Source organism: Bicyclus anynana, chromosome 19 (assembly GCF_947172395.1).
Source record: "Bicyclus anynana chromosome 19, ilBicAnyn1.1, whole genome shotgun sequence".
Classification (NCBI taxonomy): domain Eukaryota; kingdom Metazoa; phylum Arthropoda; class Insecta; order Lepidoptera; family Nymphalidae; genus Bicyclus; species Bicyclus anynana.
Genome location: NC_069101.1, coordinates 7,006,203 through 7,021,625, shown reverse-complemented (window position 1 = coordinate 7,021,625; position 15,423 = coordinate 7,006,203). Strand labels below are relative to the sequence as shown.

Sequence of the window (15,423 nt, the reverse complement as noted above, 5' to 3'; positions counted from 1 at the left end):
GTACTGAGGTCGTAATGTACAGACTGATTACACCCTGTTTAATTTAATTTTTGAATGTGATTCAATGTGATTGTTTTGGTATCTGATAGAAGCACAGATTAATAGACGATAGAAGTAAAATGATAACTGAGAAGCAGTAATTCAAAAATTAATAAAATATACAACCGCGCCCGAATTCGGATTGCACTCGCACTTACCTCATCGCAGTAAATATAACAATTATTTGGACATATTCAAATTGAACAATTTGTCTACCATCACCACCGTCATGTCTCGTAATTTTAACAACTGGAGCAGACCCCGAGGTACAAGAGGGAGAAGCTGGGGTGCTTCCAATCAGCGAGGAATTCCACCAGGACTGCGAGGCAAACAAATTGGGTTGTATTTCAGAGATCAAATGATGAAGAATAGAAAAGTAACAAAGGACCCTGTTGTAAGTAAATATTATGGTGTCAAAAAATTTTAATAAAAAAATTCAACCGACTTCCAACTCAAAAATTAGCCTAAACTAAAAAGCAAAAAATAACATCTTACCTATGTGCTACCTTCTGATCAGTTTGAAGACGGTGCCAAGCCGGTGATGTTTTAATTTAAGCCGTTTAAAATACAAAATTTCTGTGGTTCTTTCAGAAACGGCTTTAATTAAAACATGACACTGGATTGGCACCGCCTTCAAACTGATCAGAAAGTAGCACATAGGTAAGATGTTATTTTTTGCTTTTTAGTTTAGGCTAATTTTTGAGTTGGAAGTCGGTTGAATTTTTTTATTAAAATTTTTATTTTTTAATTTTTAGTGTTAGCACACCTACTGAGTGTAACCAAAACTGATACTAATAACCTTCGAGAAGTTCTCTTCATTGTCCTTCGTCTTCAATACCAGACACTTAATTCAGTCACAACCCATCTAGGTGGAAAGTTCTCAGCAATACAAATTCATAAAGTCCCAACAAAGGTAGCTACTGTGAACCGTCGAGGAGTTCCCTTAACTCTCCTTCATCTTCGTCACCAGACCCCTAATACAGTCACAACCCATCTAGGTGGAAAGTTCTCATCAATACAAATTTATCAAGTCCAAACACAAGGTAGCTACTGGGAACCGTTGAAGAGTTCTCTTAACTGTCCTTCGTCTTCATCATCAGACCCTCAATACGGTCACAACCCATCTAGGTGGAAAGTTCTCATCAATACAAATAAATCTAGCCCAAACAAAAGGTACCTGCTGTAAATCGTTGACGAGTTCCATCGTCTGTTTTTCGGCTTCATCATCAGACCAACTCCAGACCTTCATAAAATTGTAGTGGTTTAAGATACCTTATGGAAATATTAACAAACGCACTAGCCGTCCCTACGATTTTCGAAAGTTCCCCTCGATTTCTCCAGGATGCCATCATCAGATCCTGACATGAAAAAAATGGGACCACCCTGGAATCAAACCCTTCAAAACAAAAAAAGAATTTTCAAAATCGGTCCACAAATGACGGAATTATCGCTGGACATACATAAAAAAAAAAAAAAAAAAAAACATACATACAGCCGAACGTAGAACCTCCTCCTTTTTGGAAGTCGGTTAAAAACAATATTTTCTAAATTGGTGTGGTGTATGAGTTTAAATTATTATTTACTAATGATTAGACTTATGTGCACTTCTTCCCTACCACACCTAATCTACCCCTATTTTACCTTTATCCTACCCCTACCCTACTCTAGATCTACTCTACCTACCCTACCCTAAGTATCCTTGGGGGTTATAGGTAGGTATACCACCCTACCCTAAGTATCATAAGCTTAGGGGAGGTCGCTTAGAACCAAGAGTTTCTAAGCGACCTCCCCACCAATTTTCGTTGGAGCCAAATCAGTTTAGCCGTTTTTGTGTTGAGCAGCGACTGCAATTTTTTTATAAAACTCAAATGTTTAAACTTTTGATATCTTCCAAATGTCCAAATTGAATCATTCCAAAAATTAAATAAAGCAGATTAAGAAGTGCAAAAAGAGCCTTTTTTAATGGCAGCATTTCCATTATATTTTTTAAAATAAAAGAACACTAATAATTTGGTCATGACTATAATACTTGGACATAATCTGCTGTTGTGACACCTTTTGTAAATAATGATGTGTTCTGCAAAGTCCTAGTCATCATTTTATTCTATCATCAGTAGTTTTTGCAGCACACACAATGTAAACAATATCTTTATGATGGATGCATGATATATATTAAAATATTTTGATTATAGCACTAGGGGTTAGTGTAGCTTCCCATTGCCCAACAATTAAATAATTTTTCAAATTGGTTAAGTACTTTCAGAGCCTATTCAACTGAAACAAATAAGCATACAGTCACATCTTTCCTCTTTATAATATTTATTCTTTACAAGCTAGTCCTTGACTACAATCTCACCTGACGGTAAGTGATGATGCAATCTAAAATATCAGCAGGCTAACTTGTTAGGAGGAGAACTCCTGTCGGTTTCTACATGACATCATACTGAAACACTAAATCTCTTGGCAGTACGAATTTGCCACTAGGGATGTAATTAGCCACAGCCGAAACCTCCCACCAGCCAGATCTGGATCAATTAAGAAACCTCAATCAGCCTAGCTGGAGATTGAACCCAGGACTTCCATCTTGTAAATCCACTAACAATTGAGCCACGGAGGCTGTATTAGTATAGATATATTATGGTTATTATTAAACACAGTACAGCATTGACATGGAATAAATGTTAAATATTTTTTTTAAACTGGTTATTTCTCAAGTTTTGCAAAAAATAACAATAAAACTTTGTAATTCATTGTTTAAATAAAATTGTTACAGATAAACATAAACATCCCTGTCAATATCATGGCAGCGGTGGGAAAAAATTTATCTATGATAGAACAAATAGCTGCTCGTTGTAACATACAGTTGCCTATTGCTGACAATATAAAAATAAACACAGATGTCACAGAATTAACTCCAGACAGTAAGAAAATCAAAGTTGAAAAGGACCTGCAAGATGTACCACCAAATGTTAATATTAAAACAGAGTCAGAAACAACTTGTGGACCTAGCACCTCAGATAGCACAGAACCTATGTGTGGTCAATCAAAACCACTTCTAGGCTTGAGACGAATGTGTGATTACAAATATGGGTATGAAGATATCATAACAGGAACTTTTGATGAGAAACTTGACGAATGCCTTTCGAAAGGCATCACTATTAACTGTGTTAATGAAAATATCAACAATTTAAATGCATCATTTTGTACAGAATATGAAAACATGATTCAAAAGCGTGCATATAAAGATATGTTACAGTTTAGACAAAAGTTACCAGCATATGTGAAATCTAAGGAAATATATAATTCAATTGATAACAATCAGGTGATAGTTATTAGTGGGGAGACTGGTTGTGGAAAATCTACTCAGGTATTACTTACTAGTTCTCATAATTACTTCTTTGTAATGATTTTTCATTGGGAAATTCGACTTCAATATAATAATTATAGCTGACGTATAACAAGCATGCTAAGTGGTATACCATAGGCTATAAAAACTAAAAAAACAGCACTTTGCAGTGAACTGCCACACCCTAATATGTGCTGCTAAGCACCCATCAACCTAAAGCATATCTTAATCCTCAAAATACCCTTTTGATAAGAACACAGCACCATTGCTAGGTTGGTGACCAAAATAAGTATGGTGGTAGTACTTCCTCACGACAAGTTCTGTCAAAAACAGCTTTCATCATTTGTATTATCATTATCAGCCAATGGGCATGTCTACTGCTAATGCTAGACATATGCCTCTTGTAGGGATTCTGAAATTTCAGTCTTGAGCTGCCATTATCAGTCAAATTTCTGTTCTAGTTATACATAAAAAGGTAACAATAAATTATTGTCTTTGCTCTTAAGAAATTCACCCTAACTGTGAAGGGGAATGTTACTTAACTGTCAAGGATGTCCTTAACCCTACATAATTGGTCACAAGTCCAGGGATCTGCTCTGGTTTTTCTTTCTGCCAAAGATAGTACCCGGCACCCACACAGTGAATACATGGAATGCTAAGATATTTCGTCCGCAGATTTAAAATTTAAATATTATTTTAAATAGGTTCCACAAATTATACTAGATGAAGCAATTCGCGCCAAGAAAGGTGCTAATGTTAAAGTTCTTGTAACGCAACCCAGACGCATTGCTGCCTCTTCATTGGCTATGAGAGTGTCCAAGGAAAGAGCTGAGGTTCTTGGAAAGTCAGTGGGGTATGCTGTAAGATTGGAAAGGTAAGTAAATATGTTAAATCTCTTTTTCTGGAAGTAAAAATAAATATCTATTTCTATTTCGAGGAATTGTAAAAAGTTTAGAAAATATATTCGACGTCCTCCGTAGCGCAGTGGTATGCGCGGTGGATTTACAAAACGGATGTCCTGGGTTCGATCCCCGACTGAGCAGATTGAGATTTTCTTGATTGGTCCAGGTCTGGCTGGTGGAAGGCTTCGGCCGTGGCTAGTTACCACCCTACCGGTAAAGACGTGCCTCTAACCGATTTAACGTTCCGGTACGATGCCGTGTAGAAACCGAAAGAAGTGAGGATTTTCATCCTCCTCCTAACAAGTTAGCCCGCTTCCATCTAAGACTACATCATCACTTACCATCAGGTGAGATTGTAGTCAAGGGCTAACTTGTATAGAATAAAACAAAAAATATATATATATATATATATTCTTTAACTTTTATCTCATAATTATTATTGAGGAGCTATAATGGTGCACAATAGCATGATGAGCTATACTGGTATGTAAATTAGCTTTTTAAAGGGCACCCCTCTTTGAACGACCTCAGTGGCGCAGTGGTATGCGCGGTGGACTTACAAGACTACTAGACTACTAGTGGTGGGAGGTTGGCTAGTTACCCGTACCACCATGCCGGCAAAGACGTATCGCCAAGCGATTTAGTGTTCCAGTACGATGTCGTGTAGACACCGAAAGGGGTGTGGATATTTATCCTCCTCACAAGTTAGCCCGATTTCATTTTAGATTGCATCATCACTTACCATGAGGTGAGATAATAAAAAAAAACCATAGCATGAAATCAAACAGTGAAAAAGGGTGAAGGTGGCCGATGTCATAAGGCATTCTGAACCGTGAGAACATTCGAGTGTGATTAACAAGTAATGATAATTCCTATAATATACATATAGTAAAAGTAAATCTTTTAAAAACAGCATTAAATTATTGTCATTATTAATAGACACCTCCGATTTAATTCACGTGAAATTTTGGGTTCATTCCAAATGAAGTCAGAAGAGTCTGAGTCAGAACACATAAACTTTCACATTTAAAAATGGTGAACCCATATGCTATGCTGCACTCAGTCAGTGAGTTAGATATCCTTTTATTTTTGTGTAGGTACAAGTATTTTTACGAATTTTTAGAGTAGAGGAAAGACCGAGAGCTAGCATACAGTACTGCACCACAGGCATACTCCTATCAAATCTAGAAGTGAACCAATCCTTGTCTGACTACAGTCACATCATTCTGGACGAGGTGCATGAACGAGATGTGCATGTAGATCTCTCTATGTGCATGTTGAAACAGGTGAGCTATTGTAGTTTCGTCGTCATCAACCCATATTAGGCTCTCTGCTGAGCTCGAGCCTCCTCTCAGAATGAGAGGGGTTAGGCCAATAGTCCACCACGCTGGCCCAATGCGGATTGGCAGACTTCACACACGCAGAGAATAAAGATAATTCTCTGGTATGCAGGTTTCCTCACGATGTTTTCCTTCACCGATATTATATTGTACTTTACCAACTGTTAATAACTATACATACTCGTAGATAGGCAAATAGAGTGTGAAAGTCAATAATTATATTTTTCATATTAAATTTTTCTTTTTCAGTGTGTAAGATAATGGATGTATAGTTGTATGTGTGTGTAAGTCAGACTCAAGGTGTTTTTTAAATTTTATTTTATGGAACAAAATTTATGCCTAACTTGAGGAAATTTGTTAAATATTTCTTTTCTAATTTTTTTATTATCTCATATTGCAGCTTTAGTGTTGAATTCAACTCCTATATAGTAGGTTTTGTCATAATTATTGTGCCAGACTAAAAATTGTTATGTTTTAAGGTACTAAAAAAACGAAAAGACTTAAAACTAATCCTGATGAGCGCTACAATAGATGCTGACAGTCTGTCTCAATACTTCGATGGTTGCCCTCTACTGCATATAGAAGGCCTGGCATATCCAGTCCAGGATATATATTTAGAGCAAATACTGGAAATTACTAAGTTCAAGCTTGGTCCAGACAGAAAGCCCTCTAAGCCAAAATGGATGCAATACAGAAACAAAGGAGTTGCGAGTGAAATGCAGCAAGATATCCAGTATAAAGCAGAAATCAGTATGTTCTATCATTATACCTATTCTTGTGTATATGTAAATTTCAGTTGTCTCAGTTGTCTGTAGGTCCAGTGGTTGGTTTAGGGCTTCAAAGTCAAAATCAAAATTCGTTTATTTCTAAAATACTAAATTTTGTCTTTCGATACCGACAACCGAACCGACCGACCACCATGAACGATGACCACGAATGTATTAAAATAGCGATAGTTTTTAAGACATTCTTAATCAATGTACAAATATCGTTAACACATGAGGATAACCAAAAAATGTAAAATACACAAAGTAATTCTTCCAATTATTGTACAAATCTTATCTATAGGTATCTATTAAAATACTTAATCGCTGGTAAAATATCAGAAAACCTATCTGTAAAAGTTATTAATCACGCAGATATAATATCTGTGTGATTAGTAACTTTTAATATTGTTTTACTGTGTCATACTTATCTTTTGCAACTTTATTAAATCTTTTTTAACCGACCAATCATTACATCTTACTGCATCATATTAAATAGATAACTGTTATGCTATGGAATAATAAAAATAAATGCATATAGCTGTGGAAATAATTAAATAGCTTAGCGGATTTATTATCTTTAGCCTGCTAATTTATAGGACGTATTTTTAGGTCCCTGGCTGGAGTCAAAAAAGCACGAGCTTAGTAGAGAAGTATACAAAACACTACAAGATAGTAGAATCGAACGTTTGGAATTAGGCTTAATTGTGGATTTACTGGTACATATCAGTGAAAAGGAAGCACCCGGCGCCATACTAGTATTTTTACCGGGAATCGGGGATATTAAGAAATTAATGTCAATAATGCGCGACTCTCAGTACTTTTCGTCGTCCCGTTTTGAAATATATCCTTTGCACTCCAAGTTGGCAACATTGGAACAGCATAGGATATTCGCCAGGCCACCAGAGAATATACGGAAGATCATAATAGCTACAAACATAGCTGAAACTTCCATTACGATAGATGATGTCGTATACGTGGTGGATTGTGGGAAAATTAAAATAAATGGCTTAAATGTTGAGACTAATATAACGACGTTGAGCACGGAATGGGTGTCCAAGGCTAATTTACGTCAAAGGTAAGTTTTAAGGCAAATGGTGTGTGAAAAGTTGTCTTTACCGGAACATAGGTATGCAAATGTCATATTTTTGCTGCCTAATTTAATAATTTCGCATAGTACATGAAATAAGGATCCGAAATATATTGATATTAATTAATAAAAAAAAATATATACGGTCGAATTGAGAAACCTCCTCCTATTTTTTGAAGTCGATTAAAAAGTTAAGGATTTCTTTTAAAACTTGATTTAAAAATATAAAAATCATGTATATTTTCTAATTTTCCATTTTGTAACGTCACAATGTTACTTGATGTACTAACTACTAAACATCAAACTAATTGTTAACTAATATTTTTGTCAAGCGCTCAGTTTCTAAGGGATTTGTTATAGTGACGTCATGAAACAGTTTTAGCTCCATAGTCGTATTGTCAAAAACATATTTAAAAACTAAAATTTTTATGTCTCAAGTCAATCACGTCTCGAAAAAAATATGAAAAAACAAATTCAATCTAGTAGAACGATAATGAACTATTTAAGACCATTTAAAAAAAAGCCTATGATTCAGTAGTTTCAGAGCCCATTCAATGCAAACAAACAAACAATAAAATCTTTCCTCTTTATAATATTAGTATAGACTAGCAGACGCCCGCGACTTCGTCTGCGTAAAACTCTACTACTTCGCCTACCCCTACCACTACCCTATCCTTACCCTACCACTACCCTATCCTTACCCTACCACTACCCTAACCATACTCTTACTCTACCCCTATGGTAGGGACCATGCCACGGCGACGGAAGCTTAAAAAATGGAGTAACTTCTCCCGTTTTCTCAACATTTCCTTTCACTGCTCTGCTCCTATTGACGGTAGCGTAATAAAAAGTATACTTTAACCTGCCCAGGAGTATGAAGAATATTTGTACCAAGTTTCGTTAAAATCCGTCGAGTAGTTTTTGTTTCTATAAAGAACATACAGACAGACAGACAAAAATTTTACTGATTGCATTTTTGGCATCAGTATCGACCACTAATCACCCCCTGATAGTTATTTTGGAAAAATATTTCATGTACAGAATTGACCTCTCTACAGATTTATTATAAGTATAGATAATATAAAATTAACTGCTTTTCCAAAAGGCGAGGTCGTGCCGGTAGATGTCAACCGGGTATATGCTATCATCTCCTAACGTCTTACCGAGCGGAAGTAATCAAGGAGCGTCTGTTGCCGGAGTTGCAACGCAGCGACCTTCTGGAACCGGTGCTGATGATAAAGAGGCTCCGGCTTGGCTTGGCGGCAGACGCCTTGAAAATGGTGCCATCGCCACCGGCTAGTGCCACCATTAGCTGGGCAGTGAAACACTTGCAAAGGTATGTTTTGACAGCAATAGTGTCTAGTTCTCGGAGTATCTCTGCGTGATCGAATCAAATGAGTAGATCCGCAGAAGAACCAAAGCCGTCAACGTAACTTAATGAGTCGCGAAGCTGAAGTGGCAATGGGCGGGCACATAGTTCGAAGAGCCGGTGGACTTTGGGGTTCCAAGGTGCTGGAATGGCGACCCCGCACTAAAAAGCGCGGTGTTGGTCGACCCCTCACCAGATAGACTGAAAACGTCAAGCGAGCCGCAAGGAGCCACTGGATGCAGGTGGTTCAGAATCGTGATGTTTAGAAGTCCCTAAAAAAGGCCTATGTCCTGCATTGAGCGCCCATCGGCTGATATGATGATTATGATAATGAGCCTTTAGTTATGACTGATCACCCGTCAGGCCTTCGTCATCGTCAGGTGCTCTCTAGAAATGTATGTTTTTAGTTGATAATTTATGTATTCATACACTGACAATGGCACCAGAAAACATTAATAGTACTAACAAAAGAAAGAAACCATTTGTCTAAATACACTTTTATAGATAATTCATGTCTTTTGTTACTACTATTATAGTTGTTCTTAAAGTCACCTTCTGTCCTATAGATGCTCAGACCAATTACCTTCAATGGGACCTGCCTATTGAAGATAGAGGCTACTCCCTCTGTCAAAAATATATTATGATGATTAAACGTGTTCATACAAACACTTTGTTATTTTCATTTGGTTAAAATTGCACGTTTGTGTATTACGATTTAAAATTGTGTGTGTAGTAGTGTAAGGACTAAAGATGTATTTATTGGTGTTGAAAATTTTCGATGTATGAGTTTCTTTTTCGCCCCCTTCAAAAAACGACAGACAGTTTGTTGGTGAAATTTAGTGCGATACAAGTCCTATAGAAGGTAATTGGTCTGAGTATAGATGAGTCAGTTGAAGCTTAGAACCACTAAGGGTAAATTTCTGTAATAATTACTATCACTTGTCGTGTCCAAGACCGCTTAACGTACTCTTAGAGGCACGGGGTGTAACATATTACATAACCAACTTCCGCATTCTGTGCTGCTGTTGAGAATTTTTTAATGGGAAGGTAGATTGTTAATATCCCTAGAGGGATAAGGTCCCCCTAGAGGGAGTCTCCATTTCAGCACCTCGTCGTACAAGGCAGGTAGGCAGTTTATAGTAAATATACCGCTAAAGGATTTTTCGACAGGGCCAGATTAATAAGTTCTAAGGGCGGTGCCAGTGTCAGTCTACTTTGTATAAATGTTTAATTTTTTTAGGTGTGGTGCATTGGACAGCACGGAGACTCTGACCCCTCTAGGATGGCATCTAGCCAGGTTACCCGTGCACCCGGCTGCGGGGAAACTGTTGCTTCTCGGCGCACTGTTCGGCTGCCTCGACCGTGCCGCCAGCGTCGCTGCGGTCTGGGGCTTTAAAGACCCTTTCCAAATGGTTATCGGTTAGTTGCATATGTCGGCGCGAGCCATTAGATCGGTCGGCTTGTGTCACGAGCCGATATATTACGAAGTGTTCCGTGAGTTAGGTGGGGAGCAGTGGGAGGCCGAGTGCTGGCTAAATAGGCGACTAACTCTCAACTCATTCTTGTCGTGACGTTCGATTCGTCCACATCTTTTGTTGGTTAATCCTTCATGGATCATTTGGAACAGGTTGGAAGAATGACTAGAGTTTTACTAGTAACTAGTTTTAAAAGACTTAACCCTACATACAACGGTCACAAGTTCGGAACTTCACTCAAGGTTATTTTCTGCCATGTTACCAATAAACCCTCGAGAGAGTTTATTGGCAACATTCATAGTGGGAAAATTTTTCGCTTCTGATATCAAACCGTTTTTCCGACACATACATCAGATTTATATGTAGTACATAAAAATTTGTTGAAATAATTTCCTTTTTTTAATCAAGGTAGCTTATTTAATAATAAAATTAAATAAATGTATATATTTTGTAGAAAAATTACATCATAAAATAAAATATCTTCTGGAAGTCAACGCTAGGTTTCCCAAACTTACCTTACTACAATTATCTACTTGAGCTATGGATCCCAGATCCCGTGAAATCCCTTCTGGAAGCAGGTCTGTATCCTTTGATTTTTCAAACAGGCAAAGAACAAGAAGTGGACCAGGCGAAACGTAATTTCGCGTTGGGTGAACCCAGCGACCACATAGCTATATCCGAAGCCATCATAAGATGGGAAGAATGTCGGGAAAGAGATCGCCGTTCCTTCGCTTACGACAACTTCCTGGCCAACAGCACTCTACAATTACTGTCAGAAATGAAGAATCAATTTGGAGACAATTTGCGACAGATGGGATTTTTGCCGACGGGAAATATAAAATCTTCGTATGAGAATCGAAACTCGGATAATATGAGTTTGTTTAAAGCTATCGTGGCTGCCTCGTTGTATCCGAATATTGCTCATGTAAGGTGAGCTGAGCATATCTTTATTCAAATTTTGACGTATAAGAGTTACGTTTTTTTATCTATACGTCTTTCTGTAGCTCCCTCAAAGACGGACCGATTTAAAAGCGATTTTTCGAGAATAAGCCAATCTGAAGACTTTCATTATCTCTCTCCTTAATCATAAAAGAAATATCTGACACCAAAGTTGTCATTCTAGCTAACCTACTAACAATCGGTCGTTCCCAAAATTTCTAGGTAATTTTAGTTTATTTAATACTTTACTGCATAGATAAGGCTTTACTGCACAGACAAGTTGCCGGTTTCTACGAGTCGTCGCATCGCAAAGCACTTACATTTATTTTATTCAAACCGAAGTAAGTATTTTCAAGAGATGATGACTCTACAAATAGGATTGATGACATTTTTTTAAAATTTATATAAATTAAAAGTATGCTAATAGTAAAGCAATTTTGTAAAAGTAACAGGGTATGTGCGATCACTACTTTCGGAGCTACAGGGATTTAAAGGGTCAGATTTGCGGCGCTGCCACGCATCCCTGAAAAACAAAATGGTACGAATTAATGACGTCGTAGGTACATATGTACATAATGATCGATAGATTTGTATGGACGTTCAAACAAAATTACTAATATCTTTATTATTTGTGCGTTTAAATTTTTAATTTTCATCTAATTACGATAAAAGGTTTTTAATAGATTTTGAAATTTTATAATCTTATTTATTTTGCAAATATCCAGACAATCTCATAAATGTATAAATTATATTTATAGTTAACATTGAATTATTTTTATTTACCCAAATGTATCATAAATATCAATATATTCAAACCTAGTCATCATCCCCATTATTGAAAAATGTAGTTTATTTATTGTGTTTGTTTCATTCAATACAGTTGGTCTCGCTTAAACCAAGGCTGGAAGGCTCCCAAATTTGTGGCAAGGAGCCCTGAAGATGGCAAACTGTCACTACATCCAAGCAGTGTAATGAGTACTCCAAATGTGAAAGGCGGAAGCTTTGTCAAGCTATGTGACAACCCGGGTGCCAACTGGTTGGTCTACTGGTTGAAGCAGCGGTCAACGGAATTGTTTTTATTTGACGTCACATTTATTTACACACTGCCATTATTGTTTTTTGGGGAATTTATAATTTCCGATGGTAAGCAACACTGAGTCCTTATATATCTAAACCTATATATATTAAAATTTTTGTAAAATATTTATGATTTTGACACATAATAAAATATTATTAATACAAATAGCAAACGTTAATTGAATTCTAGCAAGCACCATCTTCGCGTATTTATTTTATAACTGTGATTTTATTATTACTGTTTTTTTTGATATGCTTAACTTTTTACAGATCCTCAAGATCAGCGTAGCTGTTTCATATCAATTTCAAATGTAAAAGTTCGATGCAAAAAAGATAGCGCTGACAAACTCCTTCACTTGAGATGTCTTTTAGACAAAGTTCTTGCATCAAAAATTGACACTACGACTCATTCCACACAGCATAATGAGTTTGAAGAACATGTTTTGAAGTAAGATAGATGTTTGATATATATTTTATATAGTATTTACAAGTAGAACCTCGCGGTTTCGCCCGCATAGTTCCCATTACCGTAGGAAAACGGGGATAAAATATAGCCTATGTTACTCCTTGACAATATAGCTTTCTATTGGCAAAAGACTATTTCTACTCCCATTTCGTAATCTACTGAATATAAAACCTCAAACCATAACACAAAGCTATTCATTCCTAGAGGTCGTTTGGTTCATTACCACTTGGGTAAACTGTTTTACAATATAATTTAATAGTTCTATGGCATTGGCTATAAAAATTTCCTTATAAGACACAAAATCTAGGAGTTTTATTTACCAAGTTTTGTTGATTTTTTTTCATGGTCGTAGAAAAAGTATTGTACGCCACTTCACATAATTAGCCATTGTAGCACTTGAGCTGTCTATTGTGCAAATCGGCTCTGCCTGATTTTTGCTGCAATGGCCCTTATAAATGACAGTAGCATAAATAACTATTTTCAAATCAGTTTAGTAGTTTTGAGTTTATTCGTAACATACAAAAATACAAAACTTTCCTCTTTTTAATGCTAGTGTAGAGTGTAGATAGAGTAGTAATATATTTGTTTTTTTAGCACGTTAATTCAGCTCATAACTGCAGAAGACGAGAAAGCCGAATATTTAGGAGACGAATCCTTCGAGAGAGACGACTTCCCTGAATCAGATAGTTCCGAATGTGAATCAGAGAGATATTATTAGCAAAACTACATTATCTATATGGAGTAAAATGTTTTTCAGATAGCATGGGTATGACAGATTGTTTTGACTCTTGAAAGTTTTTTCATGATATTATTACGTATTATGAACGTCATAAAGCAACTGTTACCGTACCCATGCTATCTGAAAACACTTTAGTTGAATGTCAAAGTTGATTGATGATTAATAAACCATCTGTTTGCTTAGTCGAAAATGTCTATAAGTTAAAAATTAAGTATTGTCTAATATTTATTAATGTGGTATCTGAAAATCTAATCCATGCATCACGTGACCCAAGACCTGGCTTTTGGCCCAAACTCAGATCAATAAGATCTATACTACAGCCTGTCTTGATGAATACTGTTTACCAACAAAGAAATTAGAAATGAAGGTAGAAAACGCATGTCATTTCATAACTCATTTATTTTACATTATGTATGGTTTGTTCATAATATGTTATATTAAATGATATTAACCATATCTAATTGTTTTAAGCTTATTAATCAAATTTATTTTCATTAATTTAAGAACAAGTCAATTATAATTATTATAAGGTGTAAATTGACTAGTGATTTATACTCCCATTTTTATTTTGTTTGTTGGTAAACAGTACTCATCAAGGAAGGCTGTAGTATATATCTGACTGGCTACACGTTACCCCTCTGTGAAAGTATAAGATCAATGATTCTATTTTCAAGAGAAAAAAATCTATAGAATCGATGTTTCATTTGCAATTATTTCTAAACTTATATAAATTGAGTAGGTAATAACATTATCTAAAAATAATCAAGACTTTAGCCGTATACCAAGACATCGATCAAGTAGTCGAATATTCTTTGTAACAATGTGTTTTATAAAGTTTTATTAAATCGCAATAAGGATAATATATAATAAGGAATAAGGACACGTGTGTTTGTGTTAAATATTGTCGATGTGTGAGTTTACCTCGTCCTCTTCAAAAAACGACAATTTTGTTCGTAAATTTGGGTGTGATACTAGTCCAAAGAACTAAAATTACTTGTTTAAGGGCCCAAAGTATAAACCTTGCTATCCAGAGGGGTAATATTACCAACGTATTAGGTACCCTGCCTATGGGTGATAAATTAGATGGCGTGTACATTTTGTAAATACTTTCTTTAAAATTTCATTTTTGTAAATATTTATAAACAAACATATATTTTTCGTATACATTTTCATAGCTAATCTCTTGGTGTGCTTTAAATGTATTCGTAGGTATAGTGTGACATAAGAGAGTAGAAAATAAATGAGGCGCTGTAATCAGTTATTGTCGTTCATAGGGTAACCCTGTGTTCTGTCATCCACTTGGGATTGTAACTACTTGTTAAGTACTTGATATTAATTGATTTTTTGTTCTATACGTAGGAAATAAATTATGTTCTTATTTTAAATAATATTAATAAATTAATAAATATATTTCAAAAATACTTACTATCTAACCCCGAAGTAAGGATCATGTGATATGAGTACTAAGTTATCGGAATTCATGATTTACATTTATTAAATTTAAATAAAATCAAGTCAATCTCATCTAAATATTATTAATAAATATTTATTGTAATTCGTCAGGTAATTATCCGAATTTCCAGTATGATTTTAATAATATGAAACCATCAATAATGATTGGTTGCTCGATATTGACAGATCTTCGTTATAATCACAGTAAATGTGGTGTTGCCACAGAGCGAGTTTATTAATTCCATTTTTATTAACTGCTACTCTTTTATGTCGCACTATACATAATTACGATGTTGAACGGGTGTCCAGGCCCGTGAAACTACATTCAGTGTTTGAAACAAAGTATTATCATTAACACATAAGATACCAAAAAAAATTAATGTTGTTACCAAGAATCCTTTAATAAATAAATAAGTGTCCTATAT

The 15,423-nt window shown here is 35.7% G+C and overlaps 1 protein-coding gene across 1 annotated transcript; it reads left to right on the top strand.

Annotated features, from left to right (window-relative positions):
• Positions 1-15,420, top strand: LOC112048987 (ATP-dependent DNA/RNA helicase DHX36). Its single transcript, XM_024086708.2, has 12 exons — positions 1-433; positions 2,813-3,406; positions 4,090-4,259; positions 5,411-5,573; positions 6,107-6,377; positions 7,004-7,469; positions 8,587-8,817; positions 10,091-10,269; positions 10,931-11,255; positions 12,145-12,407; positions 12,612-12,789; positions 13,402-15,420. The coding sequence occupies exons 1-12, from the start codon at positions 269-271 to the stop codon at positions 13,523-13,525; spliced, it is 3,129 nt and encodes a 1,042-aa protein (XP_023942476.1). The 5' UTR covers positions 1-268; the 3' UTR covers positions 13,526-15,420.
• The last annotated feature ends 3 nt before the right edge of the window (positions 15,421-15,423 follow it).

Coding starts and splice junctions, on each gene's coding strand:
- LOC112048987 (XM_024086708.2), top strand. CDS start 269: ATGTCTCGTAATTTTAACAACTGGAGCAGACCCCGAGGTACAAGAGGG. Junction 3,407..4,089: donor GTTGTGGAAAATCTACTCAG/GTATTACTTACT, acceptor TATTTTAAATAG/GTTCCACAAATTATACTAGA. Junction 5,574..6,106: donor CTATGTGCATGTTGAAACAG/GTGAGCTATTGT, acceptor TTATGTTTTAAG/GTACTAAAAAAACGAAAAGA.